Source organism: Entelurus aequoreus, linkage group LG27 (assembly GCF_033978785.1).
Source record: "Entelurus aequoreus isolate RoL-2023_Sb linkage group LG27, RoL_Eaeq_v1.1, whole genome shotgun sequence".
Classification (NCBI taxonomy): Eukaryota; Metazoa; Chordata; class Actinopteri; order Syngnathiformes; family Syngnathidae; genus Entelurus; species Entelurus aequoreus.
Genome location: NC_084757.1, coordinates 28445913 through 28467753, shown reverse-complemented (window position 1 = coordinate 28467753; position 21841 = coordinate 28445913). Strand labels below are relative to the sequence as shown.

General features: G+C 40.7%; 1 protein-coding gene across 3 annotated transcripts in view; it reads left to right on the top strand.

Annotated features, from left to right (window-relative positions):
- Window positions 1–21841, top strand: part of abl2 (c-abl oncogene 2, non-receptor tyrosine kinase) — a 90658-nt gene that overhangs the window by 48710 nt on the left and 20107 nt on the right. For 2 of the 3 annotated variants that reach the window (XM_062038363.1, XM_062038365.1), the window contains exon 2: window positions 14843–15007. In XM_062038363.1, coding sequence (XP_061894347.1) covers window positions 14843–15007 — 165 coding nt within the window. Of the gene's footprint in view, window positions 1–14525; window positions 14704–14842; window positions 15008–21841 lie in introns of those variants that run through there. The other variant, XM_062038364.1, reaches the window with a different exon arrangement.

The window sequence follows — 21841 nt, the reverse complement described above, 5'->3', positions numbered from 1 at the left end:
TTTTTTGTGCAAATAATCATTAACTTAGAATTTAATGGCAGCAACACATTGCAAAAAAGTTGGCACTGGGGCATTTTTACCACTGTGTTACATGGCCTTTCCTTTTAACAACACTCAGTAAACGTTTGGGAACTGAGGAGACCAATTTTTGAAGCTTTTCAGGTGGAATTCTTTCCCATTCTTGCTTGATGTACAGCTTAAGTTGTTCAACAGTCTCCGTTGTGGTATTTTAGGCTTCATAATGCGCCACACATTTTCAATGGGAGACAGGTCTGGATTACAGGCAGGCCAGTCTCGTACCCGCACTCTTTTACTATGAAGCCACGTTGATGTAACACGTGGCTTGGCATTGTCTTGCTGAAATAAGCAGGGGTGTCAATGATAACGTTGCTTGGATGGCAACATATGTTGCTCCAAAAGCTGTATGTACCTTTCAGCATTAATGGTGCCTTCACAGATGTGTAAGTTGCCCATTCCTTGGGCACTAATACACCCCCATACCATCACAGATGCTGGCTTTTCAACTTTGCTCTTATAACAATCCGGATGGTTCTTTTCCTCTTTGTTCCGGAGGACACGATGTCCACAGTTTCCAAAAACTTTTTGAAATATGAACTTGTCAGACCACAGAACACTTTTCCACTTTGCATCAGTCCATCTTAGATGAGCTCGGGCCCAGCAAAGCCGGCGGCGTTTCTGGGTGTTGTTGATAAATGGCTTTTGCTTTGCATAATAGAGTTTTAACTTGCACTTACAGATGTAGCGACCAACTGTAGTTACTGACAGTGGTTTTCTGAAGTATTCCTGAGCCCATGTGGTGATATCCTTTACACACTGATATCGGTTTTTGATGCAGTACCGCCTGAGGAATCAAAGGTCCGTAGTATCATCGCGTACGTGCAGTGATATCTCCAGATTCTCTGAACCTTTTGATGATATTACGGACCGTAGATGGTGAAATCCCTAAATTCCTTGCAATAGCTCGTTGAGAAATGTTGTTCTTAAATTGTTGGACAATTTGTTCACGCATTTGTTGACAAAGTGGTGACCCTCGCCCCATCCTCGTTTGTGAATGACTAAACACTTCATGGAAGTTGTATTATACCCAATCATGGCACCCACCTGTTCCCAATTAGCCTGTTTACCTGTGGGATGTTCCAAAAGAGTGTTTGATGAGCATTCTTGAACTTTCTCAGGCTTTTTTGTCACTTGTGTCAGCTTTTTTTTAAACATGTTGCAGGCATCAAATTCCAAATGAGCTAATATTTGCAAAAAATAACAAAGTTTTCCAGTTCAAACGTTAAGTATCTTGTCTTTGCATATACATATACATATACATAGTGTATATATATATACACTATGGTGTCTTCAATGTGTGCAGTTCTTTTCTAAAATATGGAAGTGGTAACGTTGATTCTGCTTCGCTGTACAAACTTTTTTTGGTTGGCAAACCATGTTGAAGAACCAATTAGGTTCATAAATCGAGGTTCTACTGTATTCTGAGTTTATTACTAATTTGATTTGCAACGAGGTGCTTTGGCCAAGTGAAAGATCAACACACGACGATGCGAAAATATCTGGTCGTACAAACAGCTGCTGAGTAGATGCAGGGTCCTGGCAGGAGTATGTGCCATGGGATTAGGGTCACCTCTATCCCGGCTGTCTTAGATAGGGTTGGGGGAAGACTCGCGAAGACCCTTCTGGTCCATTCAACACAAAGTGTTTTCTCAGAGCGCATGTGACATGCTTCACAGCATACACTCACGCATGCAAGTCAGTTGGACAGCCACAAACCCTGCAACACGTGGGACCAATTGCTCACTCAATCAAATGTTACAGCCCTTGAAAGTCTGTGTTTGGGGCTAAGTGGAAAAGCAACCGGGGATATGTTAATGAAGCTTCATGATTTCATGTCATTTGGTAGTTCAGTTGGACTAATCAGTCATATTGTCGTGCTAATAACCGGAAATTGTTAATATTAGGACCTTCACGTGTGTGTCATGTCATTAAAAAACATTCTTCAAGGAGAGCGATGTGATATGCAGCTATGTAAGAGGAGCAGCTCGGCCAGTTGGCTCAGTGTCGCTCGCAGTTGTACACACAATCCCAGGAGAACAAGACCATCTGCTGTTGACTGTAGCTCTGGTCCAGGGCTCACACACACATTCACACATGTATACGTACATTACCCAGCTCTCAGCTTTCCTGCCAAATCATACACTCTGCCCTCGCCCCCAAATCCTTGCACACATCTAGGTGCCTCCCACCCACTCGCCGCTGTTTGCCATTCTGTTTCGGAAGCATCAATCATGACTGTCTCTGCTATCATTGGAATATTGTACTGGATTCTCAACTCAAGGATTAGTCTGCGTAGTTAACGCCTTAACCTAGTGAGGGGGGACTCTCATTGTGATGGCATACTGGTAATTGCACTTCTGTCAAGGCTTACATCACTTTCCAGATCACACAGCGTATCGGACTCATAAAGCTCCATACCGAAGCAGAAGATGTACTGGGAACTGTGGCTCAGCCAGGTCACGGCTTGTGCCGCACTGCAATGCATGCTGGTCCAAAACAAAGGTGGGCTTCTTGTGTGTTTTGACACTGTGGACGTACAACATAATTATTGTAATGTGGAGGCAGAGATCTTTCTTACAGTCTTGTTGAGTAATATGTGTGCCTAAATAATGTTGTGTGTATAACAGAATATATGGAGAATAACCATTCAGGATTAACAATGAAATTATGTAAATGTCAATTGTAATCATGATACTCTCTATGGACAATCCAAGGTGTTCTGTTTATGGAGTGTGAATGCTTGTCTGTCTATCTGTGTTAGCCCTGCCATGAGGTGGCGACTTGTCCAGGGTGTACCCTGCCTTCCGCCCAAGTGCAGCTGGGGTAGGCTCCAACCCCCATGCGACCACGAGAGGGACAAGCGGTAAAACATGGACGGATGGATGATTGGATTAACGTATATTTGTACCAATATTTATATTTGTTTTGCTTTATTTTCAATTAATGATGCTTATTGTACAATGTACTTTGTTGAGAATTTTTCAAGTGTCTACAGAATTTTAGTAGCTTTTTCTTTATCAAACAAGACTAGCAACAAATCTAGCATCTTTTTCTGGTGTTGGCATACAGTGATGGACAGTAACAAGCTACATGTAGCTAAGCTACGTATCTTAACTCCATTTTCCAGTAGCTTACCCACTTTTTTAACGAGTAGCTTTTCCTGTAGTTTAGCTACTTTTAGACCCATGTCGCTAGGTAGCTTACATCAAAGCTACAAGTTACAAAGACAAAAAATCGACTGTGAATCCAGGCCCCCAAAAAATACGGAGACAATCCAATGCCCTGGAGGAATGACAACAACCACAGATACAGAGAAAATCCATGATGATTGGTTGGTGTTCATATGATGAGTCACAATTGGCTAAGATTAGGGCGAAACGTTACGGACTGGCCATTCAGAGGCAAGATAAGGTGGGTCATCGAAACTAGTAAGCAAAATCATAATGGACACGCAGTCATGTCACATGACGACAAGGGAGTCGGAGACAGACGTACGCTTTAAGCTGTCGACTCAAAAAAAACAAAAAAAAAACATAGTTGAAAATGGCAAAGGGATTGTCTCCCGCAGATTAGATTTTTCTTTAGTGATGAAAACAACGTCCAGGAAACCTACAATAATGCGTGTCCTTGGCCATATTTAGACAAAGGTGTGCGTTTAGAGAAAACAATGCCCAAAACCTGTTTTAGTTGTAAACCAAAATCATATCTGCTCTCTTTATTGAAGACGTCCAACACAAATTTAGGAACACACACAGTTGAGTTAATGAAAAGTTTTACTGCACATAACCATTACCAACTGTTCCCAAACAACACACAAGTCATTGGTTTTATTTAGGGCTGCAACTAACGATTAATTTGATAATCGATTAATCTGTCGATTATTTCTTGAATTAATCGATCAATAATCGGATATAAGAGACAAACTACATTTCTATCCTTTCCAGTATTTTATTGAAAGAAAACAGCATACTTGGGGGCGGTATAGCTCGGTTGGTAGAGCGGCCGTGCCAGCAACTTGAGGGTTGCAGGTTCGATCCCCGCTTCCGCCATCCTAGTCACTGCCGTTGTGTCCTTGGGCAAGACACTTTACCCACCTGCTCCCAGTGCCACCCACACTGGTTTGAATGTAACTTAGATATTGGGTTTCACTATGTAAAGCGCTTTGAGTCACTTGAGAAAAAGCGCTATATAAATGTAATTCACTAATTCACAAAATACTGGCACCATACTTATTTTGATTATTGTTTCTCAGCTGTTTGTACATGTTAGAGTTTATAAATAAAGGTTTATAAAAAAATAAAAATAAAAATTGCCTCTGCGCATATCATAGACCCAACGAATCGATGACTAAATTAATCGCCAACTATTTTTATAATCGAATTTAATCGATTAGTTGTTGCAGCCCTAGTTTTATTTTGCCAAGATATAGGTAGATCCTTTTTTTTTTCTTTTTTTTTTTACTGTTGGTAGAGAAAATTAATAACATTACAGGGGTGAGCCAAAGAAAAGGCAAACTAAATAAGTACATACAGTGGGATGTGGGGACCCCGCAGAGGTAGTTGTAGGGTGTCTCCAGCTAAATGACGGATAGGTAGTAGTAACGGACCCTTATTGGTTCCATTTGTACATTCTCAGTTAAACTAACATTGATATTATACATGTGGGCCCTTAGATATAAATTCCGTTAAATGTAGCTTTGATGTAGCAAGCTACTTTTGCCGTGTAGCTTGCTACAGTTCTCCAGGGAAAGCTTCCCCTGTAGCTTAGCTACATTTAATCGAGAGTAACTAGTAGCTTAGCTTACTACATTTTCCAAGTCGCTTGCCCACCACTGTTGGTAAATACTATACTCTTGTTCAGAGACTCTACTTCTGAACAGCGAGCATGACGTCACACTTTCTTCGCTTTGCACTGCTGCAGTTGGACTTTCTCCCCTCAAAAGCCGCCACTTTCCTACTAATATTTGCACATTTTGTAGATTGCTGTTAGTGGGTATATCTCGGCTATATTAAAGTGCGTCCACATCGCAGACATGCTGCCTCTGCTGCAGACATTCCTGTGCATATTGCCTACGTCATCACAACATCTGGTTTCGGCACCGCTGTTCCAGTTGCCAAATTTTAGGTGCATCACTAGTCAATATCATTTTAGGCTATATATGTATACCCATTCATACTGTAACAACCAGCTGGTGATAAAGTTTTATGTTCATGTTGTTTGGTATGATGTTCATTGTTCTCATGATCGTGAGTACACCGTCCGTGCCTGAAAGGGAATTGGCGGAGAATGAGGAAGTGTTGTGTGTCTGAGGAAGCACGGAGACCAAAGCGCATGGGAATATATTTCTGAATTGGGTCGGTTGTTTTCATAGGATTGGCAATAAAAGATTTAAATAGTCAGACTTTTGATTTCTTCTGGAGGCTACAATACATTGTATTACTTTCATAAGTTTTCACGTTAAAAAAAAAACATATTTTTAAGGTTGGGCGTCTTTAATTTTGCTGTGGCGGTGCCCCACCATCATTTATATTAAGGGGAAACCCTTTGTATGTGAAACAATTGGCAACACTTTGCAATGTGCACTACCCCCACCTACAGGACTGAAGTGGAACAATAGCACCTGGCCATAAATTTTCAGATAAATTAATCAGATGAGGGGGTTTAGTGTTATTTGGCTTTGTAATTGAAACCGAGACTCTCCCACATGTACAGTATACACTGCATTGCATTTTTAGAGCTATAGTTGGTCTTCATCAACATGTGTAGGCTCTCTGAGGCATGACTGAACACATCTCTTTCATTCCATTCAGAAAATCATGATGCTAAGCCATACGGTACTGTGGTCTTTTTTTTCCCACATGTGAGTACACTTTACAGTGAGCATTTCTAAATTGTCAATATTTAGTAAGGCTGCATGATTAATCATTAAAAGTTTGTGATCTCAAATCACACATGTACGGGATCCCATTTGTAAACATAGACGATTCTCCACATGCTGCATTAAAAACAAGCGCAGCACCGCCTCCTCCCTCAACAAACGGTAAAAAGCGTCTTTACAACATGTGAGAAGAAAGTGTAAATTACGGCGGAGGAACTTTTATGTTAAAGACAGTGAACATGGATGAAAACCCAACTGGTTGTTAAGGATGGGTGCCAAAACTCTGTTTCTTAATGCCAACATGGCAATTGTAGCCAGACCAAAAAAGAGACTCATTTGGGTGCTAAAACAATTAATTGACACTAATGCTGGGCGATATGGAAAAAAATGTATATCACGTTATGGATCATTTTATATCACAATAACGATACACCACAATAAAGCTATGGTACGCTTTCAGTTCTATGAAAAATTTAACAACATACATGACCACTTACCTTTTTTCTCACTTTATCTGCAAGTGAAATAAACAAATACATTTGGTATAGCAAACAACAGCAACAAAACAAATTTTTCAGGGTTCACTGCCACACACAGCCACATGAACACTAACACTACACAAAGCCTGACAGGACAGTTTAATAATAAACGGGATACTGCATGCAAAGGTACACCCTTACACTCTATTCAGAGGTATGTTAGCAAAACGACATAAGAAACATGGATAAACACAGCAATATTAACGTTAGCTGCCACACATACCTTGGGCTATCGCGGCTCCGGTGTGATCCTCTGGGGGAAAAAGTAGTTTGCAGGCAGCGATAAATAAAGCCAGACTGACGAGCTACCCCCTCGTTTGGGTCGGAGTTCGTCCTAGGACTCCGTCTCTGCTGATTGTGGGGGTTAAATTATTTTTCCCGCCAGCGCATCGCCTACCCGTCCTGTCTCCATGTTTACTTACAATGATCCCCTCATGTGTGTAGCCCGGGTAACCCGCAATGGCGGGAGACGCTGGACACAAAGAGGGCACGGCACGTAAAGCGGCGTCATGTCGAAAGAGAAATGCGAGTCAACACATCCTTTTCTTTGTAAGAAAATATTGTTTTCTTTCCCGTTTGACACCAAATACACTTACTGAATGTGCAATTATTGTTGTTGTTACTATGAATCATCTGATGGCACAAGCCCTATGGATAAAATACAGCCTACCGCTTGAAACGATAAAAATAGAAATGGCACAATAGACATTTTTCTATCGTGCCAACAATATGTATCGTCATATCGCCCGGCACTAATTGACACATTAATGCAGCAATTCAGACAAACACAGTCAGATGCTCTTTTTTCATTTTATTGTCGCTCGTAACACGCCAACAGCAGTCATCAGATCCAACACACACACATTCCACCACAGCCAGCGATCATCACACAAACACAAACGTCCTCATTATACTCCAATCACAATTAAGGCGAGTGATTTGCAACATACAGTAAGTGTGACTGAAGGTTGTTACTGGAAGCCTCTGGTGTAGTTTAATGGATAGAAGTGTAATTTGTGGTGCTGTTAAAACACACTAGCCCGTTTGCTCTGCTTGTAAAGTTCACTTGGCCAAGTGTGAGCACAGACTAGGACCAACAGGTCTATAACAAACAGTGCTTTTGACCTCCTGAGCCAGGCAAGTGTGAACACCAACCACACCTACAGACCAAAACACTGGATATGATGACACCAAAAGCACGGGTTACCAGGCAATGCAAAGTATCTCCCAACAAAAAAAGCAGAGTGAAAATCCGTAAAATTAAAGGGTAAGTGAAAGCCCAAAAGCATAAAGTAGTTAAACATACCTGGCTTCTTTCAACAAAGGAGTTGTATTCCATCCATCAATCCATTTTCTGCCACTTGTCCCTTTCGGTTTCAGGTCACGGGGGGGCTGGCAGTCTGTGCTCTCTTTGTTCAATGCAAATTCAATTGTTGCTGCTTATTGTGAAAGGTAACAGGCTGGACCCCAGGAAGAATAGTATCCACTGCGGTGTATACTAATGGGGATCCTTAATAAACTAAACTAAACAGGCTACACTATATTCTGCCATCCCTGAATGTTAAGGGTGTAACGGTACGTGTATTTGTATTGAACCGTTTTGGTAAGGGGGGGTTCGGTTCGGAACGGAAGTGCACCGAACGAGTTTCCACACGGACATATTAAGTAGCGCACAGCACGTTGTGTAAACAATGCACACCGAGGCACAACACACGGCATGCTAGCAACGACAGGGCTACGACAACATGTAAAAGCCACAGCGGGAAGACCCTCCTGCCTCGTTAAGATCTCCCGTTTGGGAACATTTCGGCTTCGCGGTGCGATACAACAATGGATAACATCACTTCAACGAAGAGAAAGACGAGCGTCGTGCAAACACCGCATTCAAGCAGCCTCTCCTCGGCGAGCAATAACAAATGCCGTTGGTGTTTTTATAGCAGCAGATTTAAGACCATATTGCATTAAAAACTAGATTTTGACCCACTTCTATGGTGGAAGAACAATGAGCCCATATATCCTCTTACTGTCAAGTTAGCCAGGCACTACCTCGCCACACCTGCTACCTCCGCGCCCAGCGAAAGGGTATTATCCACAGCTGGAGACATTTTAACTGCAAGCAGGTCTGCTCTTTCTGCAGACAATGTGGATAAACTTATTTTTCTGGCAAAAAACATGAAAATTGAGTGAAAGTCGCCAGGGTTAAAGGCTGGGGGGGAAAACAAAAGTTAATCTGAGGCTGAGTTGACCTGAAACTATTTAATGTGGCACTTTTTGTATGTATAAGAAAAGTTTTGTCATTTGATTTAATCTGAGCAACATTTTGAAGCAGTTTAATGTTGCACTTTATGTGTGAAAATGTTGCACTTTATATGTAGAAAGGTTTTGTTAAAGGCCTACTGAAACCCACTACTACCGACCACGCAGTCTGATAGTTTATACATCAATGATGAAATCTTAACATTGCAACACATGCCAATACGGCCGGGTTAACTTATAAAGTGCAATTTTAAATTTCCAGCTAAACTTCCGGTTGAAAACGTTTATGTATAATGACGTATGCGCGTGACGTCAATCGTTGAAACGGAAGTATGCGGACACATTGAATCCTATACAAAAAGCTCTGTTTTCATCTCAAAATTCCACAATATTCTGGACATCTGTGTTGGTGAATCTTTTGCAATTTGTTTAATGAACAATGAAGACTGCAAAGAAGAAAGTTGTAGGTGGGATCGGTGTATTAGCGGCGGACTACAGCAACACAACCAGGAGGACTTTGAGATGGATAGCAGACGCGCTAGCCGCCGAACTCACCTTAACTTCCTCCGTCTCCGGGCCGCCGACCGCATCTGTGATCGGGTGAAGTCCTTCGTCGCACCGTCGATCGCTGGAACGCAGGTGAGCACGGGTGTTGATGAGCAGATGAGGGCTGGCGTAGGTGGATAGCTAATGTTTTTAGCATAGCTCTGTGAGGTCCGGTTGCTAAGTTAGCTTCAATGGCGTCGTTAGCAACAGCATTGTTAAGCTTCGCCAAGCTGGAAAGCATTAACCGTGTATTTACAGGTCCATGGTTTAATAGTATTGTTGATCTTCTGTCTATCCTTCCAGTCAGGGGTTTATTTCTTTTGTTTCTATATGCAGTTAAGCACGATGCTATCACGTTAGCTCCGTAGCTAAAGTGCTTCGCCGATGTATTGTAGTGGAGATAAAAGTCACTGTGAATGTCCATTTCGCGTTCTTGACTCTCATTTTCAAGAGGATATAGTATCCGAGGTGGTTTAAAATATAAATCTGTGATCCACAATAGAAAAAGGAGAGTGTGGAATCCAATGAGCCAGCTTGTACCTAAGTTACGGTCAGAGCGAAAAAAGATATGTCCTGCACTGCACTCTAGTCCTTCACTCCAACGTTCCTCATCCACGAATCTTTCATCCTCGCTCAAATTAATGGGGTAATCGTCGCTTTCTCGGTCCGAATCGCTCTCGCTGCATTGAAAACAATGGGGAAATGTGAGGAGCCTTTCAGCCTGTGACGTCACGCTACTTCCGGTACAGGCAAGGCTTTTTTTTATCGTCGATGTTCTCTACTAAATCCTCTCAGCAAAAATATGGCAATATCGCGAAATGATCAAGTATGACACATAGAATGGATCTGCTATCCCCGTTTAAATTTAAAAAAATCATTTCAGTAGGCCTTTAAGAAACCAATTCTGAGCCTTATCTTATTTAGTTTTTATTTTATATATGTTGACTGCATTAACCCTGGCAATGGACCCTGTGTATATGTATGTTATTGTTATGCTTAGCATTCATGACTGCCTGCTGTTGCACTGATCAGCCTAGTGGTGGCTCACATCCATCACACACAGAGCTATTTTAAAACAAGTTAAAAGGATAAAGCCATTGTTTACAAATTTTGGTAAATAAATAACCAGAAAATTTATATTTTGTTGTTTTCTTACTGTACCGAAAATGAACCGAACCGTGACCTCTAAACCGAGGTACGTACCGAACTGAAATGTTTGTGTACCGTTACACCCTTACTGAATGTCGCAATTTACTTTACCAAATATGAATTAGAGATGAAAAAATATATAACTTGAGGTGTTTTGTTGCTATTCTTCGCACTGAAGTCACTGTAAAACTAACCACAGTAAGGAAAGTGCATTATATATACCGTATTTTTCGGATTATAAATCGCAGTTTTTTTCATAGTTTGGCCGTGGGTGCGACATATATTCCGGAGCGATTTATGTGTGAAATTATTAACACATTACCGTAAAATATCAAATAATATTATTTATCTCATTCGCGTAAGAGACGAAGCAAATGGCAGCCATCGTCACACACACGTCAGCAATCGTCACTCACATGTCAACCAATAAGAATTTGGCGGAGGAGGGTTATGGCAGAAGTGCATTGTGGGTCATGGAATGCTAACTGCTATATGCTATATGCTACTGCCGTAGCTATTAAAATGGATCACATCAACATTGGCTGTAACTTATAAAAACTGAGAAGGGCTGAACTAAAATGGCACCGAAAAGGAAATCCTATACTGCAGATTACAAGCCGGACGTAGCAGAAAGAAAGGACATACCAGAGGCGACACAGGGGAGGAAGATTTCATCGGATTTAGCGATCGGGAGTGACAGATTGTTTGGTAAACGTATAGCATGTTCTATATGTTATAGTTATTTGAATGACTCTTGCCATGATGTGTTGCGTTAACATACCAGGCACGTTCTCAGTTGGTTATTTATGCGTCATATGCCTTACACTTATTCAGCCTGTTGTTCACTATTCTTTATTTATTTTAAATTGCCTTTCAAATGTCTATTCTTGGTGTTGGAGTTTATCAAATAAATTTCCCCCAAAAATGCTACTTAATCTGAGCAACAACTTGAAGCAGTTTAATGTTGCACTTTATATGTGAAAATTTTGCACTTTATATGTATATGTATATATATATGTAACCGCAGATATATATACTGTACATATATATATCTGCGACGTATATATGTTTTTTTCCTTCTTTATTGTGCATTTTCGGCCGGTGTGACGTATACTCCGGAGCGACTTATAGTCCGAAAAATACGGTACCGTATTTACCGGACTATGAGGCGCACTTAAAATCCTTTTTTTCCTCAAAACTCGACATTGCGCCTTATAACCCGGTGCGCCTAATGTACGGAATAATTCTAGTTTTGCTTACTGACCTCGAAGCAATATTATTTGGTACATGGTGTAATAATAAGTGTGACCAGTAGATGGCAGTCAAACATAAGAGATACGTGTAGACTGCAATATGCCTCAAGTAAACAACACCAACATTTTATATGATCCATTGAAAATATAGAACATTACACACGGCGCTCAAAAATCTTATCAAAATGTTTTAGTACGACTTTGGTAAGCTATGAAGCCGCACCGCTTGATGGATTGTCGCCGCATTAAACATACGAGTATTATAATGGTGTGTGTATAAGGTAAGACATATTATCTGGCGTTTTATTTTGCAATATTATGCAAAACCAACTTTTCTTACGTACTGGTACCTGCTGATCTGTATTTGGGATCTGCATAAATCCTGAAAAAGTGTGCGCGTCCGCCTTTGTAGTCCGTAGCAACACCGTAGTTGATAAGCTTCTTCTTTTTCTCTATCTTCTTGTTATGAGACATTCAACCTCTGCTGTTGCCATTTCTAATATAAAGTAGTGTAAAGTTCTTACTTATATCTGTCAGTAAACTTGCCATGAAAGCGCTAAAACATACTTTACATTATTCACCCAAGGAACTTTAATTATTAAAGAGTTCTAGTCGGATGGTTTTTCACGGGACACATTTTCGGCCTTGTTGTTGTTTCCGGACGAGGAGATGCTGCTCCGTTATTGATTTAAGTTAAGTCTGAATGTCATTAGAACAGTTAGCTCCATCCTTTGACACTTCTTCCACTCCCATCCTTGCACGCTACACCGCTACAACAAAGATAACGGGGAGAAGACGCTATCAAAGGTGAGCCACGTGAAAAAGACCGCCCACAAAACCGCGCATCTGGAAGCGACTGTCAGAAAGCGGCTTGAAGATGATCTGTAAAACATAATCTATGCAACATTTTGACCAAATAACCACCATTATATGTTATGTAGACCACACAGAAGTGTTTTCAATTTAGATGGGTCCCATTTTTATAGTCTTTGGTATGACTCGGCTGGGATTTGAACTCCAACCTACCGATCTCAGGGCGCTGCTCCCCAAGGGGATGGGACAAATGCAGAGGACAAATTTCACCACATCTAGTGTGTGTGTGACAATCATTAGTACTTTAATCTTTAATCTTAAAAAAGAAAAAAAAAAAAGATTCCTTTAATGCGCTCTATAATCCGGTGCGCTTTATATATGAAAAAAGATCGAGAATATACTATTGGCAGTGTGCTTTATAATCCGGTGCGCCCTATGTTCCGGAAAATACGGTACACATGAAGTGCACATACATGTAGGAAATTCGATAAGACACGTGGCTTGGCATTGTCTTGCTGAAATAAGCAGGGGCGTCCATGATAACGTTGCTTGGATGGCAACATATGTTGCTCCAAAACCTTTATGTACCTTTCAGCATTAATGGTGCCTTTACAGATGTGTAAGTTACCCATGCCTTGGGCACTAATACACCCCCATACCATCACAGATGGTTCTTTTCCTCTTTGGTCTGGCGGACACGACGTCCACAGTTTCCAAAAACAGTTTGAAATGTGGACTCATCAGACCACAGAACACTTTTCCACTTTGCATCAGTCCATCTTGGATGAGTTCGGGCCCAGTGAAGCCGGCGGCGTTTCTGGGTGTTGTTAATAAATGGCTTTTGCTTTGCATAGTAGAGTTTTAACTTGCACTTACAGATGTAGCGACAAACTCTAGTTACTGACAGTGGTTTTTTTAAGTGTTCCTGAGCCCATGTGGTGATATCCTTTACACACTGATGTCGGTTTTTGATGCAGTACCGCCTGAGGGATCCAAGGTCACTACACTGCTATAAAGTTTGTACCCTGACACAGCAAAAATTATAGCAATGCATCAAAATTGGATTTTATTACTAATCTTATGTATATTTAGGCATGAGCTTTACACCAGTACTTCAGTCTATTAACATTTACTATATGGATGATAACTCATGTTATGCAAATTGTTCTAAATAAACAACACTGACATAATTGGATCACATGGACATGAGTTGAAATTAAAACACATGTTGCTATTTTTATTTAGTGCTAAAGTTAATTGAGAGATTTGAGCAAAAAAGTAGAAAAATATATTAATCCAAACATGTTTTATACACTCTAAACTCCCAAAGGACTATTTTTGTTCCGAGTCTATCATTGATATATGAAAGTATTTGAAATTAGAATATAAAAATTTAACATAAAAAACAAAAAACTCTTGGGGAAAAAACATTCTATTCTGAGTAACAGAACCAAAGTCATGGCCCAAAATAAATAGAGCAACAATGTACCTCAAAGGACAACTCAGTCCTGAATATTCTCAGAGGGTCAAACAATAATGGCTGTGTTGAGTAATTTTCAGTGGACAACAATGCTATACTGGTATACAAGCTGTATACTGACTACTCTAACATACAAACACGTTTCCTTTCTATATTACAGTATTGTCCCTGGAGAAGATGCAGTATACAGTTATAAAAGTGATTACTGAAATGTGAGGGGTCTCTTCTACAATACAGATGCTGTAGGTCACATGACATTTCTTTGGAATCAAAGCAGCTCACTGCATTGCGTGCACTCCATCGTCAGTGGCTCTATTTCATCACCATCCTCTCCCACTTCAACAGCAGCTGTCCAGGCATGCAGTGACTTTGGCAGCAGCTGCAGAAATGTGTTCAGCTTGGCTACTCATATGCTCGTTCATCAATTGGTTGTCAGTCTCTGTGGGTGTGTGTTGTCTAGTGTATCACCGCACCTTGGTCAGGTAGCGTCACGTCTCGGTCCCCTCCCTCTTTGTGCTCTTTAAAAAGGCATTAAAAACTTTTCTAGCTCAGATCATTGCCTATCTTAGAGGTGTGTATTTAAGAGTCGATTGGTAAAAGTAATGCTTTTAAGGTGTCTGCAGGCAAACAGTTTTGAAGAAGAGTGCACGGCCCTTAGTGGCCAACATCTCCACACTGGCTTGGGACACAAACCTCATTCTGGACAAACAGGTAGATCAGCTTAATTAGGTTGCGATCTGGAGGTTTTTAAGGCATTTCATATGTACTTTTTTCAGCAGTGGGCCCTCATGCTGGCTTGCTAAATGTATCATCACTCATCTTCTCCTTTTTTGTTTCTCCCTTTTTCCAGAAGCTCTCCACAGGCCGTTCGGCCTGGACTCTGCAGCCCTGACAGAAGCGGTACGCTGGAGCTCCAAGGAGAACTTGCTGGGGGCAGCTGAGAGCGACCCCAACCTGTTTGTTGCACTTTATGACTTTGTCGCCAGTGGGGACAATACTCTCAGCATCACGAAAGGTAAATAGTGGAAAATGTTCATTTTTTTCCCGCTTATGTACAGTCTTGAATAACAGGTCATTTAGATTTTTTATTTATTAAGAATGACATTTGCATTATTTCAATAAACCGGCACGGTATAACGACATCAAATCCAAAAGGTGTTTACAAGAAAGTTATTTAGTCACTAGGTTTTTTGTTAGGTTAGCTTACTTTATTAGTACTCAAAGGAAAAAACTTGTTTTGCAGCCAGCAAGATCAGGACATCCATTTAAACATACAGAGAAAGTAACATCTTAGATATGCAATACAACGAACTACCACATGTCAAGCATCACAAACATTGCCAAGATCACAAAATAGTACATGTACTTAAAGTTCCCCATAAAAAGGATCAAACATATAAAATCCCAATCAGATAAGATTTGGGACAAGCCAGAATAAAACACCTTCGCGTGGCGAAGTTGGTAGAGTGGCCGGGCCAGCAATTGGAGGGTTGCTGGTTACTGGGGTTCAATCCCCACCTTCTACCATCCTAGTCACGTCCGTTGTGTCCTTGGGCAAGACACTTCACCCTTGCTCCTGATGGCTGCTGGTTAGCGCCTTGCATGGCAGCTCCCGCCAATGTGTGTGTGAATGGGTGAATGTGGAAATACTGTCAAAGCGCTTTGAGTACCTTGAAGGTAGAAAAGCGCTATACAAGTATAACCCATTTATCATTTATAATAAAATAATAAATTGCACTAAAATAAATACAGGCAAAAATAGATACTACAGCTTATTTAGTTCTGTGATGGCAGCTGGGACAAAACTACATCTGTACTGTTTTATTTTGCCTATTGGGACTAAAAACCTCCGTCCAGATGGTAGAAACTGAAAATGGATGTGTAGGTAGTGAGATACATCAGTTAAATGGAGGAAGCTATCCTCACTACCTGGTTGTTGTAGAGGGTGGCTGGAGACAATTAAGACTCACCAATTAAATTACCTGACCATTTGATTTAGGGAATTTAGGTGACTGAACCATGAGACCAGGGGGAAGGACAAAACAGATTCTATAAAATCACGGTAAAACATGATCATGATGGTCTTGTCAACATTAAAATGAGGCAGTTTTCTCAGACAGTACAAACGTTGGTGAGCCTTTTTACACACTGCATCACAGTTAGCTTCAAAAATTTCAGTTGTTCATCAATTATAGTCCCAAGGTATGTATACTTGTGCACATATTCAATTACCTGGTTTTTAATCACAGTTTGCTGGTTCACATTGGGTGTCTTCCTAAAATCAATCAGCATGTATTTTGTTTTTGATAAGTTGAGCTGGAGGTAAGAGTCATCACACCAGCGTACAAGTCATCAATAATGGGGCCATGCCGGTTTTCAACTCCATTTAGCAAACTAACAATTACTGAATCATCAGCATATTTGATTATTGTTCTGTTGTCATATTTACTCCCGACACATGTTTGTGTACAAAATAAATAACAGAGGAGACAACGCACAACCTTGTGGTGAGCCGGTAGAAGTGCCTTTCCTGACAGACAAAGTATCATTGACCCTGACTTTCTGGTTTATGTTCGTTAAAAAGTTAAGGATCCAGCCTATCAAGTTATTTAGTCAGGTTAAAGTGGTCAGTCAACCTGCTAATCGGGATATGTGTGGTTGTAGATTGGTGTCTGTCAAACCACACCACATCATACTGATTGATCTGTTTTTGATAGTTTTTTCTTCCACCTTACTGAAACCTCCTAAAACTACAATAACAAACATATTGTCAAATAAACACCTTACAGCCAGTTTCAATCAAAACTGAGCTTTATCATTATTTAGCTAGAGTTGTTTTGTCTCTAAGTGAAGTGTGCATATTATCTCATGGCTGCTGATATAACATGCATCATGGCGCGTCATTGCAGGCTGAATCATGTCCAAAGTGAACAGAATATGAATCATGTCTGCATCATCAAACATGCTTGAAGCAGTTGCTTGGTTATGCCTTGTTATTGTTGATATCCACACCTTCAACAAAAGCATGTCTTGCAACAGAACTGCGTACCGATTTGCTTAGCAGACGCTCCTTCAGGCCATGCCATTGATTGGCAGGTGGTCATTATTGATGAAAGCAGTTTCATGTAAAGTAATACCATTGGAATGTTTTTACAGTGCTTCCAATTTATTTAATCTCACTTACAGTACAGGCCAAAAGTTTGGACACACCTTCTCATTCACAACATAACTGATGGTCCCAACCCCATTGATAAAGCAAGAAATTCCACTCATCGACCCTGATAAGGCAAACGTGAAGTGAAAACCATTTCAGATGACTACCTCTTGAAGCTCATTACCAAGAGTGTGCAAATCAGTAATCAGAGCAAAGTGTTGCTATTTTGAAGAAACTAGAATATAAAACATTGTAGAGGTTGCCCTCTAGTGGGTTCCTCGGACCACCACACACTGCCACGAGAGCCCGGATTTCAGGGTACAACACTGTTTTATTTTCATAAATGCTGAGAGGATTTTGCTTTCCAGCAAAATGTCTTTGTCTTAGTCCGTGTCTCTCTCTCTCTCTCTCTGGCTCCCACTCCAACTCCCTGTCTCGTTCCGGCTGCTGCTAATAAAGGTGACAGGTGATTAGATAACAAGGCACAGCCTTATTATCTAATCTACTCACCTGTCGCTGTCTTCGAGGCCGGTCCTTGCACACCCCGTTCCGCGGCAGGCCCGCAGGCCACACCCCCATCCACAAACATGTTTTCAGTTATTTCACCTTTTTTTGTTAAGTACATAACTCGACATGTGTTCATTCATAGCTTGTATGCCTTCAGTGACAATCTACAATGTAAATAGTCATGAAAATAAAGAAACGCATTTAATTTGAAGGTGTGTCCAAACTTTTGGCCTGTACTGTATTTTACAAAAAGTATTTTCATACTCAAGTGTCCATAGCTGAGTGATAGTGATAACACAGATATGTGAAAAGATGGATTTTTTTTTTCATCCGTCACAGCCAGTGGATACTCCCTGCAGGAAGGAGTTGACTACAAACAGGAATTAGCTGCACGAAAGTCCTTTTGTCCTTCTAATCAGTGAAATTGCAAAGCGGTGCAGTTAGTGTTTTTATTTGTGCAGAGAAAGCTGTTGAATGGTATATTTATAGTACATTTAGTAGCTTTTTCGCATTATAGTCTTTTTGTTTTCTATACTTCCACTTGGTTAGGGAGCACATTTTCAGAAAGCTTATTTTATATCATGTTAATGCAAAGCTATGTCATTACACAAAACGTTTACATTATCAAATGCCTATTTGTGAATACAGTAATAAAATCATACATTAAAACAGGAGCACCGTGTTGACCATTCAGGATCTGATGCACAAACCAAACTCAAAGATTTTTTAGCTTTGACAGGCTCTCGCTACCGTTTTTAAGGATCAACCCGCAAAAAAACACCAGTCAAAGACTGATTTTAAGAGTCACTGCAAAAATTATTTAGACACCTTAAGGCTGCTTTTTTAAGAATATACTGCAAAACTCAAACATCCTAAATATGACAGTAACACTTTGTTGTTTTTCAGGACTGCTGCAAAATAACGCAAGTAGCTCAAAAATCTAACTGAACTTAGCTACACGCTGCCAGTTTATTATCTTTGCCGTGGACTTTCTTCTGCTCGTAAGATTCACTACTGTAGTAATTCATCCACAGGTCTTCTGCCTCCATTTATATGTCCACTGCAGTCTGTTGGATCAGTGTTAAATGCCAAAAATGTCACGACCCTCCTGCAGTACCTCCACGGACCCCTGTTAAAGACCTCTGCTGTAGGTTGTTTACTTTTGGCAATCTACATCTGCCAGATAATAAGGTACAGAAAGGCAGTGCTGGGTTATGGAAACACTCCGTCCTCCAGTTTCGAGAAAATCAAGCGTCACGCTCTTCTTTAAATGTCTCATGTCTCTGACGTCAAGAGACTGACAGAGAACAGACTCCAAGTCACTACATGTCTGCCTTTGCCCGACCTCGCTCTCTTAATGGTGCACAGCTTTTTGGTGTAGTTCAGCAGGACTCACAATATGACCATATCTTTCCTTTTTGTGTTGTGCCACCAAGACACTACCGCCAACTTTCCAACCTAATGACAAGCCAAAAAAATTAATTTTTCATCCAGGTTTGTATAGGACAACACTTAGGTCCAGTATTGTACTACGGTCCGCCAGTTAATGAGCGCTGATTTTAGAACGTATGAATGTATTTTTTAAATTACTTTTTACCAGGTCGGTTAATCACACACATTAATCATGTATCAAAGCAGGTGAGTCTTTGTATTTATTTTGACTGCACATGCTCCTTTACCTTAACCACGGATGTTTACCTGAAAGGCGGCACGGGTTGTTATACGGTCACTGATCAGGTCAATGCACATACCGGTGCAAAGATAAGTGAGTAGACTCCGACTGATGTGCTCACTGGCAAATTTTGCTTCTAAGTACACCCCGATTGGACCAGATAATACTGTTACCAAATTGAGCCAATAAATTACACCTTCAAGTATACCATTCTGACAGACAGCATTTGTGTCAAAATATCAGGTTTTTTTTTAAAGTTTAGTTAAATAATGCAAGCAATTAATCTACTGTAATTATTCAATGAATCATGATTAGGGAATGAACGAAAACAGTTCTTAAAGGCCTACTGAAATGAAATGTTTTTATTTAAACGGGAATAGCAGATCCATTCTATGTGTCATACTTGATCATTTCGCGATATTGCCATATTTTTGCTGAAAGGATTTAGTAGAGAAAATCGACGATAAAGTTCGCAACTTTTGCTCGCTGATAAAAAAAAGCCTTGCCTGTACCGGAAGTAGCGTGACGTCACAAGCGGTAGTGCTGCTCACATTTCCCCGTTGTTTACAATGGAGCGAGAGAGATTCGGACCGAGAAAGTGACGATTACCCCATTAATTTGAGCGAGGATGAAAGATTCGTAGATGAGGAACGTTACAGTGAAGGACTTGAGAGGCAGTGATGGACGTATCTTTTTTCGCTCTGACCGTAACTTAGGTACAAGCTGGCTCATTGGATTCCACACTCTCTCCTTTTTCTATTGTGTACCACAGATTTGTATTTTAAACCATCTCAGATACTATATCCTCTTGAAAATGAGAGTCGAGAACGCGAAATGGACATTCACAGTGACTGAACATGTAAATACACGATTAATAATTCAGCTTTGCGAAGCTAAAAAAATAGAAGCTAACCTAGCTACGTAGCCAACGTTATAGCAGCAGTCTCAAATGCAGATAGAAACTAAATTAAAAAAAAACCTGACTGGATTGATAGACAGAAGATCAATAATACTATTAAACCATGAACATGTAAATGCACGATTAATAATATTCAGCTTGGCGAAGCTAAAAAAACAGAAGCTAACCTAGCAACGTAGCCAACGCGATAGCGCCAGTCTCAAATGCAGATAGAAACTAAAAAAAAAAAAACCCTGACTGGATGGATAGACAGAAGATCAATAATACTATTAAACCATGAACATGTAAATACACGATTAATAATATTCAATCAATCAATCAATGTTTATTTATATAGCCCTAAATCACAAGTGTCTCAAAGGGCTGTACAAGCCACAACGACATCCTCGGTACAGAGCCCACATACGGGCAAGGAAAACTCACCCCAGTGGGACGTCAATGTGAATGACTATGAGAAACCTTGGAGAGGACCGCATATGTGGGTAACCCCCCCCCCTCTAGGGGAGACCGAAAGCAATGGATGTCGAGTGGGTCTGACATAATATTGTGAAAGTCCAACACATCAGCGAAAGTCCAGTCCATAGTGGGGCCAGCAGGAACCATCCCAAGCGGAGACGGGTCAGCAGCGTAGAGATGTCCCCATCTGATGGACAGGCTAGCGGTCCACCCCGGAGCAGAGTAGAAAAAAAAAGAAAAGAAACGGCAGATCAACTGGTCTAAAAAGGGAGTCTATTTAAAGGCTAGAGTATACAAATGAGTTTTAAGATGAGACTTAAATGCTTCTACTGAGGTAGCATCTCTAACTTTTACCGGGAGGGCTTTCCATAATATTGGAGCCCGAATAGAAAACGCTCTATAGCCCGCAGACTTTTTTTGGGCTCTGGGAATCACTAATAAGCCGGAGTTCTTTGAACGCAGATTTCTTGCCGGGACATATGGTACAATACAATCGGCAAGATAGGCAGGAGCTTGACCGTGTAGTATTTTATACGTAAGTAGTAAAACCTTAAAGTCGCATCTTAGGTGCACAGGAAGCCAGTGCAAGTGAGCCAGTATAGGCGTAATATGATCAAACTTTCTTGTTTTTGTCAAAAGTCTAGCAGCCGAATTTTGTACCATCTGTAATCTTTTAATGCTAGACATAGGGAGGCCCGAAAATAAAACGTTACAGTAATCGAGACGAGATGTAACGAACGCATGGATAATGATCTCAGCATCGTTTGTGGACAAAATGGAACGAATTTTAGCGATATTACGGAGATGAAAGAAGGCCGTTTTAGTAACACTCTTAATGTGTGACTCAAACGAGAGAGTTGGGTCGAAGATAATACCCAGATTCTTTACCGAGTCGCCTTGTTTAATTGTTTGGTTGTCAAATGTTAAGGTGGTATTATTAAATAGATGTCAGTGTTGAGCAGGACCGATAATCAGCATTTCCGTTTTCTTAGCGTTGAGTTGCAAAAAGTTAGCGGACATCCATTGTTTAATTTCATTAAGACACGCCTCCAGCTGACAAGCGTTTGTCAGCTTTAGGGGCATGTAGAGTTGGGTGTCATCCGCATAACAGTGAAAGCTAACACCGTATTTGCGTATGATG